The sequence below is a fragment of the Dendropsophus ebraccatus genome, chromosome 1 (assembly GCF_027789765.1).
Source record: "Dendropsophus ebraccatus isolate aDenEbr1 chromosome 1, aDenEbr1.pat, whole genome shotgun sequence".
Taxonomy (NCBI): Eukaryota; Metazoa; Chordata; class Amphibia; order Anura; family Hylidae; genus Dendropsophus; species Dendropsophus ebraccatus.
The window spans coordinates 126620698-126640888 of record NC_091454.1 but is presented as its reverse complement, the minus strand read 5'-3'; the positions used below and the strand labels follow the sequence as shown (position 1 = coordinate 126640888).

The following is a 20191-nucleotide window of genomic DNA, read 5'->3' as shown; positions in this document are numbered from 1 at the left end:
ACTGCGAGTATGTAAAGCTGTACAAAATGACAGGACACAGGATCAAAGCGGATTTCGCGGCAAAACTCGCAGCGTGAAATCCACTTCCATCTGGTATGTGTGAACCCACCCTAAATGTAAGTCTTTGGAGCGCAACTCTTTTTTTTCTGACAGAACAGGGAGCTGACTAGCTGCAGCATGCTCCTCTCCCTGCTGGTTCTCACGATCGGTAGAGGCGTGAACACTCAGACCTGGACCAAGCAAAACTTTTGAAATGTCCATTACATGTCAAACGTTTTTATGCACTTTAAGGTGCACAGACACATCAAAATTAGCAAATGTTGGTGAGCTGAATTTGTCAGGTAAAATATAACATACAATGGTTTTAGCCAATGGATAGCAAACTGTCATTGTCAGCATTACAGCGGTGCTTGAAATTTATGACCAGTGGTGGGACAAAGGAGCTTTCATTCAGGAAACATCCCTTATCCATGAGCTATTTTTACAGGGAAGAATATTCTCAGAATGTTACCAGAAAGATCTCTAGTGAGACTACATCTGGAATACTGTGTCCAGTTCTGGAGACCTTACCATCAAAAAGATATTTTTAAAGCGAATGTGCCATCAGTACATTCGCTTTAAGTTTTGCACATGACTAGAACGGCAAGGTGCAGGGACGCCAGTGCTGCGGTCCCTTTTTTGAATCGTGGCCAGATTCCTGTGAACGGCACCGGTCTATTACCGAGCACTGGCCTGAGCTGGAGCACTGGAGTTGGGCCGGCCTGCCCCCAGTGGGAGGAAACCCTTGCCCCTCTATGATGCGGCGCCATTGTTCAAAAAAGGGACCAGGGCACTGGCTTCTCTGCACCGGCGTTCTTCTATTCATGTGCAAAACTTAAAGCGAATGTACTGATGGTACATTTGCTTTAAGATAGAGCAGGTCCAAAGACCAAAAATGGTGGAGGGCAAAGCATAAAACTTATCAAGAAAGACTTAAGGTATGGCCAGGAGGAAAGAAGGGAAGGGGGAACATAATTGAAACCTTTAAACACGTTAAAGGGTTATATGACAAGGAGGACGTAAGTGCTTTTATTAAAAAACAAGAGACCAAGGCAGCACATCCAGTGCCTTGGACTCTTTTATGAAATGATTTCCTGAAAAACAAGGAAGTTCAGTAAATGTAAGTTCCCCACATCATGCAGTTGTGACACAGACATGCTATCAGTGTGATGGATTGCTCAAGGATGAACTCGTCACATCTCGGACAATTCATCACACCCATGCCCTCTTTTCAAAGAAATGCCTGCAAGCAGCTTTGAAAACTTTGAAGTGGTTCTTGGTTAAAACCCAGGCCTTAAATTCTAGGGCACTCATACAGATCATATCATTCACTGGGTCCAGTGTTTCCCATGATTTCTGGAAATTATCAAACTGCTCTGTCTGTATCCAAATCATACAAATAATCATAAATCAACATTTATTGAAAAGCAATATATTGGCAACATTTTAATTGTTCATTACTGCACTGCTTCTGGGCCAAACTGGAGACGAGAGTGGTGCCGTCTCTGAAAGAAAGTGGCCATATTTTTCTAATGCTGACTAACCCCTTTAAATATGACAAGATCATTGCGATGTTCATTCGTATACTTTAGCTCCCTTGGAATGCTTTCCATTACAGTTCCATAAAATACAAGGTGAAGTACGTTATTTGACATTTCCAGTAAATAACAGCCAAGTATGTGTAAGTGACAGCTTGACATAACTGGAATTGTTCTGTGATTTAATGTCAGCTATTGCTCCTAGCAGTGGTATTTTATTACCTGAGAGTGCATGTGACTTATGTGTGGTATAGCAATTGATTGACACCTATGCATGAGTTCAATTATATTTATTTCTATGAACAGCATGCCTCATATTGAAATAATGCAATAGTGTCACTCAGCCTTGACATAAATGACTGATAAAAAAAAAAAAAAAAAGATATGCCTTAAGAATTTGCCAGGGCTCCATAAATAATGTCCCCATGGGGTCAGCAGATGTATGAGAGGAAACATTCACAAGAACCATAAGACAAGCTAACCCAATGGAATGATATTGACGGAATGGTAATGGATTCTATCATCTCAAAGATAGCCCTTAAAAGATTGATACATTTGACCTTGTGATTCTCATATTGTTGTCTCACATTATGGCTCCTAGACAGGAAACTTAATCAGCTCCACTATAAACCCCTGTATGAGTCGCTTACCTTGCTTTGTTTCCTATCCAGATAGAATTGGTGTTGGCTAATGGCCATAGCCCAAATAGACTTTATGAGAGCAGGACATGCATACCACGTGTGTACAGCAATCCCGCCATGTCCAAATGTCCTCCTGGTAACAGATGCCCTGCACATAGAGAAATGAGCTGTGATTTCCCTTGGACACATCAGAAAGACATGAGAGCAGGAAGTATAAATCAGTTTACAACTGTGCTGAACAAAAACAGCTTACATCCTGCAGCCATGACAGGCACATAATCAGATTGGTCACCAGCTCCCATTAACCTCATCGGAGAGGAAACTGGTAGCATCAAGTTCAATGAAACATAACATATTCTTCATACTCATCAATCTCCCCCAACCTGTGGCTTTCCAGTTGTTGGAAAACTACGACTCCCATCATACCCTGACAGCTGATGGAAGTTATACTTCTGCACATGTTGGGGAACTTTGTTGTATATTATGTATAAAGGCAATGCACATCAGTGTGCTACCAAATGGCTGTGCCGAATGCTTGACGATACATCTCTCCAATAAATATAATTAGAAATGTAAACAATTATATCTGCATGTAATATTCTATATAATGTTATCATTGTGGCATACATTTCAGCATTCAGTGTCCCATCTTACTGCAGAAAACACATGATTCTTGCTTTGACTATCAGCTGCCTGGACATGCTGAGGATTTAGTCAGCACTGAATTACTGAGACAGTATTCACATTGTTACATGCACACAAATAGGCATGGATAGAAAAAGATAGGGATCCATGGAAATAATAGCTGGCAAACAAAAACAGTTCCATGTGGTGCAGAAAGAACATACTCAGTCCTAGGTATATAGGTCACTGGCCTGAACAAGATTATAATATGAGCATCTACAGTTACGGAAGGACAAGTTCCAACACACCTTAGCCACAATATCAGAGTGCAGCTATTATTTCCACAATACATCTATATACAGCACAAGCATAGAGCCACCCCTTGTATGAGCTGGCGGGTACTATTATAGCCATGGGACATTGAGCTGACACTCTGATTGCAGCATTATGTCTAATAGTTGCAGACAAGGCTTAGTAATGGCTGTCTAACCTCTTGTAGATGGAACCGGTTTGTTAGCATGTAGATATGACAGGACTTAACAAATTCTGTCCAGGCCAGCCTCAGGGTGAAATGAATCCAGGTGCAGTATTTGTTTAGAGAAATCAAACACCAGACTGCCATATAAAGAATACGCGGGGCTTGGCGTGACTTAGCAGAAATCGGAGCAACAGCCAAGAGGCTCAGTAACAACGTTTAGCTGCAGTCCATGTAAACTTGCTTTATTATCACTTTCAAAATGGAGTGATGACAGATGCTCGGTACAGCCCCAGCCTAGTAATCTTTACTGTTCTCTGCTTGCCACATCAATTAAAGGGGCTGTTCAGCAAAAGAAAAAAAAATTATGCCAGAAGGTTATATAGATTTGTAATTTACGTCTATTAAAAAATATCAAGTCTTCAAGTACTTATCAGCTGCTGTATGGCTTGCAAGAAGTGGTGTATTCTTTCTAGTTTTACACAATGCTCTCTGATGCCCCCTCTGTCCATGTCAGGAACTGTCCAGAACAGTAGCAAATCCCCATAGAAAACCTCTCCTGCTCTCCAGACTGAAAAGAATACCACTTCCTGCAGGTCATACAGCAGCTGATAAGTACTGAAAGAAAAAAATTTTTTTAACAGAAGTAAAAAACAAATATCTGGCAGCAGGTGATTTGAAAAAAATAAAAAATTATACATATATATATATATATATATATATATATATAAATATAATTTTTCTCATTTTGCTCTGACTTATACATCTAATGGCATGTTCGCACAATAGATTTTCCCATTGTAAACATCATTTTTTTTCATGGCAGAAATCTAAGGCAAACCCTCCAGACCTTGCTACATTGCACTGGGACATGCCATGGCTTTGTATGCAGATTAGCCCCATTCAATGAAGTTATCCATGTGCGATCATAAGGTTTCTGCACAGAATCAGTGTCGAGAAGTGACATACCACTCTTTTTCATGACACAGACCTCAAATCGGCATTGGAAAACTCCATGACATATAAACTGTGAAACAGATTCCCACTGAAGACAAATGGACGTGGACTGTGTGTGAATTCTGAATCAAAAACTCCATGAAATAAACCCTGTGTGAACATACCCCTTTCAAACCATTATGCTCCTATTGCCCCAAGCCTTTTCTTTGCTATTCTTGTCTCATGTAGTGACACATTTTTTGGGGGAAAACTTCTGTGAATAAAAATCTGTTCCAATATCTGCATACAGTATATTTTCTGCTACATGCCCATGGATTCTACAAGCCCCACTCACATCAACCTCAATCTTAGAAATGTCCACATTACTTTAGATTGGGCACAGTACCAGACGAAACTGGTAATTATTTTTCAATACTATAAATTTGGAGCAGATTAAAAAAAAACATCTAGTGTGTGTCACCCAAAGAGCATAAAAAAGTCCTATAATGTACTGTACAATTGGAAGTGCACTAGTTGCCTATTGTAGTTTTAGTGGAAGCTGCCATTGGAGCAAACCTGATGGTTACCTTGTAGGCAGCAAAAAGTTAAGCAGTGACTTTAAACAAAGAAAATCAGGTTTATGTAGGTCAGTAGCACAGACGCTTCATGTGACTACACCTGAGAATCACTAGTATTCAATATAAAACGTAACAATGACTCTGCAGCACAATAAATCCCCAGGACTATCTGGGTCATAAAATTGCTGTTGTGTTACCTGACAGCTTATTAAAGTGCAAGAAGCTGGGAGGTGTCGGATCCAGCCCTGCTCCCAATGCATTACTAAGGAACTTTTACTACAGGAGCAGAGGTTATGTGCAGTCCACACCACTGCTCCCTCACACCACTTTGTTTGCTGTATGTCAACAAAGATCTTTCCTGGCACATTCCTATGGCAAGCACAATGATACAAGGAATTCCAAGAAGTGTTCCACAAAATCACATGAAACATATCATCCCGTCATGTCTGCAATGATCTCTTTTCCTTGCTAAAACAGATCCCTAATGGTGCGTTTACACAGAGAGATTTATCTGACAGATTTTTGAAGCCAAAGCCAGGAATGGATTTGAAAAGGGGATAGATCCTAGTCTTTCCTTAATGACCTATTCTCTGTTTATAGTCTGTTCCTGGCTTTGGCTTCAGAGTTCTGTCAGATAGGGTGTGTTTACACAGAGAGATTTAAGTCACCCAGATATTTCCAAACAATCTGCATCTATTTAAACAGGGAAAAAAGTGCACAGATTGTGCCGCTTACCTGCGAGGATCATGAACTTCCACTGAGAACTTCTTTTCTCTGAAGTACAGGTTTTCCAATTGTCTCCATTGAAAGATCTAGACAAGAGCACAGCTGGAATCAGTCATCACCTTCAACACAATGAGAACTAGAACCCAAATCACAGCCTCTCCAAGACTCCTTAGCACAGACTAGAGACTCCCACTTTGTATCCGTGAGGCAGCAGAGCACATTGTTATCTGTCCGCTCCTTTTGTGTAAAGTGCAGCTCCTAGATTCTTTATTTTATTACAATCCTCCAGCAAGAACTAGCAGAGAAGAAAAAAGCAGTCTTTGGAGCAAGCAGTAGCCATCTGAGAGAGCAGCTTCCTCCTTTCACAGTGCTGGAATGGCAAGGAATTCAAATTCCCCTGCCTCCCATTGGAACAGCCACTTCCTGCCCACTAAATGTGTAATAGTCCCTGACAAGCACTATAGCTTCAAGCAGCTTCTAAAACCCAGCAGAGGGCGGGGGCTGAGGGCTGACCTTAATTCAAGGCAAGGCAACATGAGATAACAATGTGAGCTTGTAAAAAGCCACTCCAACTATTCCCTCACTGCAGCATTTCTCAAGACATCACTAAGCTGCTAGAAAGGAAGCAGGGAAAGAGCTGGCCAACCAAGGGGAAAAGTTTAAAGGTGGTAGGTTAATGTGACCCTGGTGCTCTTCCCATGTGGGAGCTGGAAAAAGTAACTTTGTGTGTGCACATCATGTATTTGTATAGGGATCTGATTCTTAAAGTTACATAATATTATATCAAGTACAGTCAGTATACAGCAGGACTTTATTATTATCGGTATTTAATTTTGTTTTTTAAAGATTTCTGTTTCTCAAGAATATTTATTGATGGTAACAATAAGTGCCTACTATGAAAAGTCCAGCCATTAAACTATTGTTTATTGTCCATCTTAACCTAGAAAAAAGATCCCCCCCCCCCCCCTCTTACTAGTCTAGAAAAGAGGTGTCTTTAAAGCGTAACTATCATTTAAGTAGCCAAAAAAATGAAATTTCTCAAATAAAAAGCCCACTTGTTACCCTTTAAAAAGAGCCCTAAACTGCGTTGATAGTGTGTGCGCTCACTGAGATTTCCCCAGTTGTTTGACTCAGAAGAATAAATGAATTTTTCTTCTGGCTGAGAGAAAGTGGGCGTGGCCTATCCCTCATCTCCCTGGCTGGGTCCCTCCATTCACTGATCAGCACCTTAGCAGATGTATCACACACAGTGGCATCAGATAGAGCCCCAACATACAGTATCACACAGTAAGATTAGATACAGAGCCCCAGCAGATGATATCACACACAGTGGGATTAGATACAGAGCCCCAGCAGATGGTATCACACACAGTGGGATTAGATACAGAGCCCCAGCAGATGGTATCACACACAGTGGGATCAAATAGAGCCCCAGCAGATGGTATCACACACAGTGGGATCAGATAGTGCCCCAGCATACAGTATCACACAGTGGGATTAGATACAGAGCCCCAGCAGATGGTATCACATACAGTGGGATCAGATAGAGCCCCAACATACAGTATCACACAGTGGGATTAGATACAGAGCCCCAGCAGATGGTATCACACACAGTGGGATTAGATAGTCATCTGCTCTCATTACACTGCAGGATAATGTCAGCCATGAAGGTGGGGCACCTGCTGCAGAAATCTGATAGTGAGTGTTATATGTACTATGGAAGGACTACAAGCTGTGTTGTGCTGGGACTTGTTGTCCTCCCCTTAGTGACTCACCCATTCTCCCTCATACAGTACATTGGAGTCATGGCTGGTATGCCCCCCCTGGGTGAAGCACTGGGTACTTGCTCTTCCCCTGCGTTGCTCCTCACACAACACCCTCAGCTCTGCTTAGTCACCTCTGTGGTGAGGAGGGGAGGGGGGTGAACGTGCTGCTAGGAGGTGGGAGGAGGTTTTGTTTCTGTCTGTGTCAGGGCTGTTATCTGATGCTGCTCTCAGTCTGTACACACAGGATGGATTTCCAGGGAGGGGCGTATCCAGCAGGATTGCAGAAATAACACAGAAGGAGATAGAGAGCTGACAGGACATTTAGCTTCATGTATTTAAAAAACTGTTCATTTTAGCTTATTAATGTATATTGCAAAAATTCTTATCATGACCTAAGCTAACTAAAACTGAATGGTCAAAATATTTTATAGTTACGCTTTAAGAAGAGATCTAAAATGTGTCATGCCCCCTTGTTGAGTTAGGTGCCAAGTGTCCACCTTGTGAATGAGGTGTAAATCATGTAAGCCATTTTTTTGTTACAATTGCAGCATATTTGGTGCAGCCAGGTTTGATGGGTTTGATACATTTAGGATAGCTTCTGCCTGGCTTCTGTATGTTTTTGATACCTTTATTTTGGATAGTATTCTTCCCCCTGCCTCCCTGTGTTACCTCTAGCACAGAATTGTTGCTCTGGTAAATATCTCACTATCTCTTCCTGTTATTGTCTTAACAGTAGGTTTATAAACCTGGAGCACTGGATCCACTGCTCAGAGCACCACGAACAATCCATTTCCTGTTTAGTCAACAAGATTAATGCATAAAATGGAAAGGCCCACGTCAAGCTGGCTGTGAGACAAAGGGAGATCCTTTTACCAAGTTTACAGTGGTCCATGTTTACTAAGCAGAGCTATGTAGAATAGTAGATTTGTTCAACACTTAAAACCCCTAATGGAATGCTGTCCATTAGGAAAAATAACGACAGCCTTTACTTATAGAACACAAACCTATGTCACAGCACTTTACAATTAGGGGGATTTCTAGGGATCTGCATTCACATTGTTCATTCTGAGCCTTCTGCTGCATGGGCACACTGCCAGAACTACTGGACTGAAAGAACAGAACATTCACTAGGGGAGAAAGATGCTTTCAGGATCTGTAGAAAGCTGGGTGCCAACTCCTATGGCCCCTGTAATGGCTGCCTACATATACAGTTGTTACACCTAGCCAGTTTCTAAGTCTGATGTCTCCACTGTTCTTCTGTTCACTCCCAGCCTGTAAGTATGGAGCTGGTGTTCTGTAAACATACTGCTTACTGTGTTACATTGTAACTCTCTGAGAGCATGACAAAGGCAGACTGACAAGAAAGAATCTGGAACACATTCAGACTCTTCCAACTTGAAAGCAAGCAGAACGTGGACTGGCTGGTTTCAGAATGCCACAAGCTGCACACAAAACGTTTACTGCCAGCCAGAAAATCTACTTTACATATATAGATGGTATTTGTATCAAGCCTAATTTCTCACATCTTTAACTATTAATTATAATATACTACCCTCTAATTTTCTCAGACACGGATCATTTCACAATAGAATCTGATAGATTAAAGGGGTAGTTCACCAACTTTTTTTTTTCTAATCAACTAGTGCCAGAGGTTTGTAACTTCTATAAAAAAAAAAATCTCAAATCTTCCAGTACTTATCAGCTGCTGTATACCCTGCAGGAAGTGTTGTATTATCACCATTATGACACAGTGCTCTCTGCTGCCTCCTCTGTCCATGTCAGGAACTGTCCAGAGCAGTAATACATCCCCAATAGAAAACCTCTCCTGCTTTCCAAACTGGAAAGTATACACCACTTCCTGTAGGCCATACAGCAGCTGATAACTACTGGAAGATTACCCAGGAGATTCCTGTAAAGGGGTTATCAGCATTAGAAAAACACAACTACTTTCCTGTAGAAACAGCACCACCCCTGTCCTCAGATTGTGTGTGGTATTACAATTATACTACATATTCTTCAGTGGAACTCCCAAACTAGAGACAAGAGTGCTGCCGTTTCTGGAGAAATGTTTTTGTAAACCTGGATAACCCCTTTGTCCAATGAGCAGAGAAAGTCTTACACGTTCTCCTCCTTGGTGCTCCAGTTCCTCCTTCTAGCTATCTCAGAAGGAAACAGAATCATAGGTGCCCTACCAGCTCAGCACTCTCATTCTTGTGGCACATGCACTGTGAGTCTGTGGCTTCAGTAAGGCATTATGCCCGTACCACTACTGCTCTGTAACATACACCAAGACCTGCATGTAGCTTTTTATGCAGGGAGGTGGGCAGACGCACTACGGTCCTAGTGAACAGGGCCCCCTCTGCCATGCCTCTTTGACAGTATCCCCCATAGAATAAAAGGACTAAAGTAAGGTGCACAAACATTTCAAAGGTGTGACATCAAAGTGTCTATTAAGCATGTTGCTGCAGTGTGGCCAGCTTCATAACCTTGTTGACAAGGGGGTGACAAGGGAAGGCCTCCCATTCTCCTGGAAGATCAGGCTTTTCTCCTGCACTATAGGCACTGTTGCTCTTAGTCCTCGTAGCAATGGTTGCAATAAGCGAGATAACTTTTGTATTTGTTATAGTTTTTGCAAATACCTATTGTTTTTAGAAAACTGCTGGTTTAAAGAAAAAATCCTCAGCAGCACAGGATAGTAAAGAGGAAACTGCAAGCATAGTGAACAAGTTTCTAAAAGTATTTCGTAATTACATTTAATTTCCCAGAAATAATTGGGCACATTCTGCAGCTCTTCTTCAGTTCCAAGCCTTGGGGCTTTCCATGACACACCTTGTGATAATGGATTTCTGCCCCTGGGAGACCTGAGGAGTTCTACACAAAGATATATGTAAATGCTCCCAGGGAAAACAGCAAGAATTCCTTACCCTGGGAGCCCAAGTAGAAACAGGGAGTTCCACTGCCCAGAGCAAAGACAGATCAGCACTAATTACAATTCACGTAGGTCACAATTCACATTCTAGGTGCTGAGGGGCTGCTCATTACAGGTGCTATTATTAGCTGTCATAGTACATATTATTAGATTCCCAGATACTGAAAACCTTCCATGCCATATCCAGAACAGTCCATACATTGAGCAAGATGGGATTTTATCTTGCACAATATAAAGATATAAACACATCCCAAAGTTCTGCATACAGGAAATGAGCACATGCTGCATGTGAATATATATGCAGCAAAACGACAATGCCTATATATGAGAAGGTACTGGAGGAGTCGGGGAATGACAGAACAATAACATTGCCACCCACTAGTTAATGGTATATATGAAAAGATCCAGATCCAGCACTGCCTAGATGCCAGGGATAAGAGACTCTCTGACTCATGATATTAAGATGTTAAGTCAATGGAGCTGCTTGTTAATTGATTCACTAGTAACTTAGATCTACTAACAACTCCCGGGACATAATGATTTTTTCCATAGCAATGCTTATAGCACTGCATTGTAAAAACACAAAAGCAGTTTTCTGTACAGCCCTATTGGGAGTTACTATTATGACAGCTTTACAATACACACCTATTTCGCCTACCTTAACAATCAAATTTGGTGGAGAGACGGATGACTCAATTCAGCTATGCATTTTGTCAGGCTTTGAGGATGAAAGTATAAAGCTTTATATACCAGGCTGGTGCCCTGTTTACACACTGACTCACACAGCAATCGTGAACAGCAAGCCTAAGCCAAGGGGAACATACACAATGACACACAGGTACAGCGTTCTGGAAAGTTGTCACTTTGTGGTTTGGTCTTTAACTTGAGGCCCAAATATAAATAATGGTTTATAACAATATGGATGCAGTCTTATCTTACCATGTGTATGAGGGCCTCCTGACTCCTGGCAGGTATGTTGGATTTCAACTGTTTGGCTCTATCTTTCTCAGAGAGATAAGCTGCCACCAGGGGAGTCTGACTAAGGTTGAGGACCTTCGGGTCATGTGATCAGGTCCTTCACCCCCCTCTCTCTCTCAATCTCTCTGTGCAGGATACTCCCTCTCTGTCTTCTGATGTTCTAGAACATTGTGCCCCTCTTCCTCTCTGGGCCCCAGCACTTGCTTGGGTAAGCCCGCTGCTCTTTTACATATTTTCTCTTTTGCTTTTTTTTGTTAATCAGATATTTGCTGAACAACCATTTAGAGAACCATGCTGAGATCTTGCAATTTTGAAGCCAATATGTACTGAATATTATCTTTAGTATTACATAAGAAGGCTATTGTGCTTTGGTTTTAAATCTATTCTAATCCCACTGTACTCTTGGATATCACTATAATATGTAACTTCTAGAATGTGTTTGTGCATGCAATTTTAGGCACATACATTCATTAATAATCTAAAATCATGCTTCCTAACTAACATCTATTCATGCTGGGAGTTCTATATGGTATTCCAGCAAGATATAAAAAACATCAGGAACATTGTTCAATTCCCAGGCTGAATTGTATTTCCTGGTGGTCCAGCCTTTTGTTCTCTTCAGACATTAATCACTTCGCTCTGAGCCCACATAGACCTGCAATAAATGATGTGGTCTCAGCCCACTACTTATTAAATTCCACCCAAATCATGCAAATGTCTCAAAATAATAATAAGAGGAAAATATATAATCTGTATCCGGTGAGCCATTGGTATCCTGCTTAGACACAAGTCTATTTCCCTTTCTAATCTGGGCTGCTAATGTAACCAAGATGTTCCCTTGAATGAATCTCTCATCTATCAAACTACATACTGTCTGAGCTCTAGCATTGATTTAGTTAATTTAGTGGCAGATGCAAAGGCTGACATCTGCCTGACCCTTTTCATTCATAAAAGCAATTCTTTTGCTTGTTTTTTTTAAGTGAAAAATTCAATCTTCTTGGTAAAAACCATTAATGCAGCGCTGTCCAAAACTTGGCACGTCTTAAGATTTGCATGCAATTTTTCAGGATGATGTAGCATGTTCCTCAGATGTGTTAGCAACTAAATAAACTATCAGCTTCAGAAGTCTTAATTCTTTGTTAGCAACTGAATACATGTACAAAGAATCACTTACTACTGTTTCGTCTTCTCTAACATACCATCTTACATTCTAAAAATGTCCAAAAAATGTAGTCAATGAACCTGAGAGCTCCAGAATATCTTGAAAGATATCTACCACCAAGTCTATTTATTTCTATGCAGAGAGAGTAGAATAATATGCAAGTAAAACAGCTACTATATAACCACTGGCCATAGATTCTAATGGGTAAATGTAATCTAAAATGAGTTATACATGTAGATACTACTACTGTGAAAACCAGAGCAAACAGGGTGAAGATTTGTAAACCCCATGCTGATGCTGCCCATTGCTAACCACCGTCTACATATCACTATATGTATTACCATTTCTTTAGATTTGTGAGCTCCTACTTTGAAAGCAGAATTCAGCTCTTTTTTCAGTATGTATGTTCTTGTCTGCAATCGTCTGGGTCCTCTAAGCTAACACCCAACATGGAAGTCTGCCACTGACGCTCTGTTTATCCTACCGAATAATAAAGAGCTGCTGCAAGAATAACTGTTTATGATAGTACAGCTTGTACAGTTCAAGTTGGTCAGCGACAGTCAAACCACCCACACTTCTATATCCGAACCAAGACACTTGTCAGATCAGATGTTTACTCAGAGATATCTTAAAAAAACCCTCATTAAGGAAGCAAAACGTATTTGATTCCACTTTTCATTTTACCAAAATGCCATATTGTGCCGTTCAATTGAAAAGAGAATTCCGTGTGGTTAACCCCAACAGCCTGCACCCTATTTGCTAACCCCTTTTTAAAAGTATGTTTACACATGGCAAATATCAAGTAGATATTTCTTCAACTAAAAATGCCTCTGACTTTGCAGAATATGCAGAGATTTGTATAGGACAGTGGCAGAAACAACAAATCCCATGTGAACAGACTGTAATTGAGATATGCAAGTTTATGCCGTACACCAGTGCTGGCTCTGCAGATCCCAACATACACAGGCATACACAGTTCAGCAAGGCAGGCATGTTTTCCGAGTCAAAAAAAGAACAGAAAATCTGGCAGCAATTTATCTCCCTAATCCAGCATGTCCCACCCTCTCTCTCCCAACATCTGCCATTGGGGGTTAGCTGGGAAGCTACCATACACAGTACCTGATCATCAGATCCCTCTATAATCAATGGATCGGTTTAGAAATTTATCTAATGTGTATGGGCATCTTAACTCTTTATCAGGATATCAGACACATCTGTCAGTTTACTTTTTACTTGTACAGGCTGTACAGTGAATAGTATAGTAATGGACCCTAAGTTGTGTAGGTTTTACCCATTTGTGATTCCACTGGAATTTAGAACAGCGTTGCAAATATAATTATAACAGTGTCTTCTATATAGAAGGATGTATGACTACCAGATTAAAACATCACTTTGTAGTTTACAATCCTTAAGAAATACTTAACAAACAGAACAATGGAAACAGTCAAATTTGCTTTCTAAAGTTTCCTATTGTAAATATGCATCAGAATTTAGACTCCCTAAGGAAAGGTTCTGTACTGTGTTTATATGGCAGCCACTGAGTATTTCTGGGTCTTAATTTAGAAACGGTTGCTGCAGGATATAGGTGAAAGTGCCAAATGTGTGGTGGGTAGCATGGTATCATCTAGTCTCGCTTAAATGGCCTTTTTAAATATAATCACTACTGTATATGATAAATATGCATTAATGTATGAATATTGGAGGTAAGACCTGTCAAAAGAACAGGCTGTAGACCATTTTATCTAAAACCAGCCAGCCAAACCGATTGCAGTATAGCCCATTTTAGGTGACATTGCAGAGGTCACAATTGCGATCAGCCTGTATGCTGCCGGCACCCCTCTCCACATGCTGTCACTTTGCCGTTCTTCTGAATTGGCTGTAACAGCCAGTCTGGGGAACTGCCATAAGCAAGCCTGGAGGTTACTTTCCCTTTATGCAATTGTATTAAGCCTCCTTAATACTGATACAATTGAATAACTGAGTGGGGAGCCCTCTGCTCCCCGTCCTGCCACTCTACATTTCCTGTGAAATGCTAATCAGTGTGATAAGCTATGCTGGCATTACAGGGCATCCAGACCTGACCAGAAAAGATCCAAGCACTAGAACAGACCAGGACATGCTCCGGGCATGGTTGTGCACTACATTATGGGACAGTGGCAGTTTATTAGGCACAGTGGCACACTGGGGGAAGTGGCGTCATTAAATTAAAGGGGTACAATGGCACAATTAGTTTCATCAGTACTCTATCCTAACTTGTTTTATCCCTGTCATGTCCAGTTCTCCTTCTCTGGTCCTCTGTGCTGCTATGTTTATTTGGCTTCAGATATTACCTGCCCAATCACTGGCTTCAGGAGGTCTTGTGCCATCTACTGTTGAGGCCAGTGATTGACTGCAGAGCTAATCAGGAATGTCAGGTTATGGTGCAATGAGCCTTTTGTTATAGGCATTGGTGATGCCCCAGCAGCAGAACACACAGTGATCAAACATTGGCGGTGTATGTAATAAGTTTAAAATATTGTGCATCATAAAACCCCTTAAAGCTCCATCTGCCATGGTACAGGTTTGACCTAATTATAAGTTGAGGTGCCTCAAGTAAGTTGATTTTCATCAACTTTAAGGGGATATATACCTCCCCTTTAAAATATATATATATATATTGTAGAAAGGTGAATGGTAAGATACTGGAGGGGGTGTACATCTCACCCAGACTGCTAGCTGGGATGAGATGGTAAACTCCAGGAAAGATGTGGTTCAGCAGAGATATTCTGCTGAGCTGTTGTTTATTATTTCCGGGCCTGGATTTTACTGGAATGGTGGGTAGGTTTGGTAGTGGGACCTGCCATTCCCTCCCCACTCCAGTCCACACCTTGCGCACAGGTGTAAGCAGGTGCTAATCGCTCCAGCTCATAAAAGGTAGCTCAGAGGGCTGAATGTTGCTGAGAGCCTGGAAGCCACTGACCTGTGTCAGATACTACTGCTGTTTGTTCCTGTTTGGTTGAGTCAGGTGAGACCTCTGTTTAGTTAGAGCCCAGCCGGGCAGGTGTTTATTTTGTATCCTGTTTTTGCACAGTGCTGCTACATTTGCTTTTGTCTGAAACTTTATATGCCACAATAAAGCCAAGTTGGACATTTTATGTTAAATTGGCATAAGGACTGCATTATTCTCGCTACCCCCTACTAAAGACCCCCACAATTGGTGCTTCGGATGCGGGCAACAGTGGTTGCTAGGGGCAACGGTGAAAGAAAAAGTTGGCTGGTTTGCTAATGTCCTGGGTAAAAGCAGCATCATAGTTGCAAGCAGAGTCTCCAAAAATGGAGGAGCTGATAAAGCAATTGGTTCAAACAAACCTGCAGCAACAGCAAGCTACTGTGCAGCAGCAGAAAGCGCACCAGGAGGCCATGCAGGTTCAGCAGGAGACAAATCAACTCCTTATGAAGCAGATTGCCGCATTGACAGAGACTGTCACAGCTAAAGAGACTGTAATCATGCCCAGCCAAGCTGCCAGTGTCAGTGTGCGGAAGACAGTGAGAGAGACCTTACAAAAGATGACTCCTGATGATGATGTGGAGGCATTTCTTACTGTCTTTGAGCGGGTGGCTGAGCGAGAGAGGCTACCTGTTGCTGAGTGGGCAGAGGTCATTGCTCCATATCTAACTGGTGAACCTCAAAAAGCCTATTATGACCTCAGTGCACAAGAGGTCAGGGACTATACACAGCTGAAAGCGGAGATCCTTGCTCGGTTGGGAGTCACAGCTGCTGTCCGTGCGCGGAGGGTTCACAACTGGAGCTACAGTCTGCACAAGCCAGCCAGGTCCCAAATGTACGACCTCATTCACCTGGCAAGAAAATGGCTGGAGCCAGACACCTCTACTCCTGCTCAGATCCTGGAGAAGGTTGTTGTAGATCGCTACGTCAGGGCTCTTCCTCCAGACTTGCAGCGCTGGGTCGGGCAGGGCGACCCCAGAGATGCCAACCACCTCATCAGCCTTGTGGAAAGGTTCCAAGCGACTGAGGACTACCTCTGTGATGCCCCTGCTGTGTCTTCACCTCCCCGGAGTGCCAGACCTGCGCCATCAGCTGGTAAGAGACTTCCATCTGTTGGGGGAGTGTGGAGGAGTGCAGAAAAGGGGAAAAGGGCTCCTGAGGTCTCTGGTGGGCAACCTACTGGCGATGGTCCCAAGTGGCTAACTAGCCCCAAAAAGGACTCCTTGCCAAGGAGACCAGGGCCAATCCAGTGCTGGAGATGCCACGAACTGGGACACATGGCTGCCTATTGCCCTCTCACCTCTGAGCCCATGGAGTGTGACGCTAGCCGGCGCCAGTCACTATTTGCAGAACCTGTGTGTGTTGCGGCACCTGGACTAGAGACTGAACCTCAGGTCTGCAGCCTTGAATTAAATGACTATCCTATCAAGGCCTTGCTGGACTCGGGTAGCCTGGTAACCTTGGTGCATGCCAGCCTTGTGGGTGGGGACTTTGTGCCGGGTAAACACATGAGTGTAGTGTGTATTCATGGAGATACCAAAATCTACCCAGTGGCACTGGTTAAATTTGAGACTGAGTTAGGAACTGTGAACTATGAGGTTGGGGTAGTGAAAAACCTAATGCACAGTGTTATTGTGGGGCGTGACTTTCCTCTGTTTTGGAACCTGTGGGAAAAACAAAAGTCCTCAAAAACGTGTGAGGAACCCCTTGTTGACAACCAGTCACCCCCTGGGGAAAATAAAAATAAGTTAACATAAGTACATGGTGTTGATAACTTTCCTTTGCAGGTCCTGGCTGGAGAGGAGGAGTCTCCTGCCGAGCAGAATGTGCCCGACCTTGCAGTGTCCCGAGACAACTTTGGGACTGCACAGTTGCAGGACCAGACTCTCATAGGTGCTCGGGAAAGTGTTACTGTGTTAAATGGTGTACCGCAGGAACCAGAGGCTGACAAACAGTTTCCACATTTTTCAATGCATAGTGATCTCTTCTATAGAGTCACTAAAATTAATGGTGAAGTGGTAGAGCAACTTCTGGTTCCTAAGCCGTACAGACGTATGGTACTTGACATGGCACATAATCATGTACTTGGGGGACACTTGGGGACTAACAAGACACAAGAGAGAATCCTCCAGAGGTTTTACTGGCCAGGGGTATATCGGGAGGTCAAAAACTACTGTGAGTCCTGCCCCACATGCCAGCTTAGTGCTCCAGTATCTCACTTCCGCAGTCCTTTAGTCTCACTCCCCATTTTAGAGGTGCCCTTTGAGAGGATTGCCATGGACTTAGTGGGACCCATTGTAAAGTCTGCCAGGGGACATCAGTACATTCTAGTGGTTTTGGATTATGCAACACGATACCCTGAGGCTGTGCCTTTAAGAAATACAGCGTCCAAAACCATAGCAAGAGAATTATTTCATATGTTCTCCAGGACGGGAATTCCAAAAGAAATCCTCACTGACCAGGGCACCCCTTTTATGTCCAAGGTAATGAAAGAGCTCTGTAAACTGTTCCAGATTACCCATATACGTACGTCTGTATACCATCCCCAAACTGACGGGTTAGTGGAAAGATTTAACAAGACCCTGAAACACATGCTAAAAAAGGTAGTGGAAAAGGATGGCCGGGATTGGGATCACTTGTTACCATACCTTATGTTTTCCATTCGGGAGGTACCCCAAGCTTCCACCGGGTTTTCCCCCTTTGAGTTGGTATATGGCCGCCACCCTCGGGGCTTATTAGATATTGCCAAGGAAACGTGGGAAACAGAGTCAACCCCATACAAGAGTGTGATCGAGCATGTGGCGCAAATGCAGGACCGTATAGCCACGGTAATGCCTGTAGTGAAAGAACACCTACAGAGGGCGCAAGAGGCTCAGAGTAGAATTTATAATCGTTCTGCCAGGGTTAGAAGCTTCGAACCAGGTGATAGAGTCCTTATTTTAGTCCCCACAGTGGAGAGTAAATTCTTGGCAAAATGGCAGGGCCCTTATGAGATTGTGGAAAAAGTGGGGGACGTAAACTATAAGGTACACCAGCCCGGTAGGAGGAAACCTTTTCAGATTTATCATATAAATTTGATAAAGCCCTGGAAAGACAGGGAGTCCCTGGTAGCATCTGGAAGAAGAAATAAAGATTTTCCTCAACCAGTTCCTCCAGTAAAAATAGGGGAAACTCTGTCAGGGTCGCAGAAACAGGAGGCCAAAGAGTTCTTGCAGGTAAACAGAAGTAAGTTTTCTGACCTACCAGGGCGCACACACCTCATCAAACACCACATAGAGACTGAGCCCAAAAGTAAAGTAAACCTCAAACCATACAGGATACCAGAGGCCAGGAGGGAGGCGGTGTCAGCTGAGGTAAAAAGGATGCTCGATCTAGGGGTAATTGAAGTGTCCCAGAGTGAGTGGTCTAGCCCAATAGTTCTAATCCCAAAGCCCAATGGTACTTGGAGATTTTGTAACGACTTCAGAAAGTTAAATGAAATCTCCAAGTTCGATGCGTACCCTATGCCCAGAGTAGACGAACTAATTGAGAGGTTGGGTAATGCCCGGTACATAACCACCCTTGATCTTACAAAGGGTTACTGGCAGATACCACTGACTGAGAAAGCCAAAGAGAAAACTGCCTTCTCAACCCCAGAGGGGTTATTTCAGTATGTAGTCATGCCATTTGGGTTGCACGGGGCTCCTGCGACTTTCCAGAGGTTGATGGACCTAATTCTGCGGCCACATCGTGACTACGCAGCCGCCTACCTTGATGACGTGGTCATCTTTAGCGCAGATTGGGAAAGTCACCTCTGTAAGGTCCAGGCTGTCTTGGATGCCATCAGTGATGCGGGTCTCACCATAAATGCAGAGAAATGTGCGTTGGGGTTAGAGGAGGCCAAATACCTTGGCTACATAATTGGCAGAGGGTTAATCAAGCCTCAAGTGAATAAAATTGAGGCGATACAGAATTGGCCTAGACCCCTAACAAAGAAGCAGGTAAGAGCCTTTCTTGGTATTACTGGGTATTATCGTAGATTTGTGCCTAACTTTGCCTCAATAGCGGCTCCTTTATCCGACTTAACAAAAGGGGGGAAGTCGGTAATGGTAACATGGACCCCAGAGGCAGAAAAGGCGTTCCAAAGCCTTAAGTCAGCTCTGTGCCAACAACCTGTGTTGGTTACCCCTAACTTTAAACGAGAATTTTTGGTACAGACAGACGCTTCTGATTCAGGGTTGGGGGCTGTGTTGTCACAAATAGTAAATGGGGAGGAACATCCTGTCATGTATTTGAGTAGAAAGTTAACTCCGGCTGAGAAAAACTATGCCATTGTAGAACGGGAGTGTCTAGCAGTCAAGTGGGCACTAGAATCCCTAAAATATTACCTGCTGGGCAGAAAATTTAGGCTAGTGACAGACCATGCCCCTCTCACCTGGATGAAGCAAAACAAGGAAAGAAATGCCAGGGTGACCAGGTGGTTTCTGTCCCTGCAAAATTTTAATTTCTCGGTAGAACACCGGCCAGGGAAATTACAGGGAAATGCGGATGCACTATCAAGAGTTCATTGCCTGTGGTCTAAAAATGCCCAGCCCTCCGGTCTGGAGAAGAGGGGGGGGATATGTAGAAAGGTGAATGGTAAGATACTGGAGGGGGTGTACATCTCACCCAGACTGCTAGCTGGGATGAGATGGTAAACTCCAGGAAAGATGTGGTTCAGCAGAGATATTCTGCTGAGCTGTTGTTTATTATTTCCGGGCCTGGATTTTACTGGAATGGTGGGTAGGTTTGGTAGTGGGACCTGCCATTCCCTCCCCACTCCAGTCCACACCTT

At 43.0% G+C, this 20191-nt stretch overlaps 1 protein-coding gene across 7 annotated transcripts in view; it reads right to left on the bottom strand.

The window, feature by feature from the left end:
- FRMD4A (FERM domain containing 4A) overlaps positions 1 to 20191 on the bottom strand; it is a 318619-nt gene that overhangs the window by 24141 nt on the left and 274287 nt on the right. For all 7 annotated transcript variants that reach the window (XM_069978544.1, XM_069978535.1, XM_069978572.1 and 4 more), the window contains 2 exons: positions 5567 to 5643; positions 2228 to 2366 (listed from right to left, as the gene is read on the bottom strand). In XM_069978544.1, coding sequence (XP_069834645.1) covers positions 2228 to 2366; positions 5567 to 5643 — 216 coding nt within the window. The remainder of the gene's footprint in view (positions 1 to 2227; positions 2367 to 5566; positions 5644 to 20191) is intronic.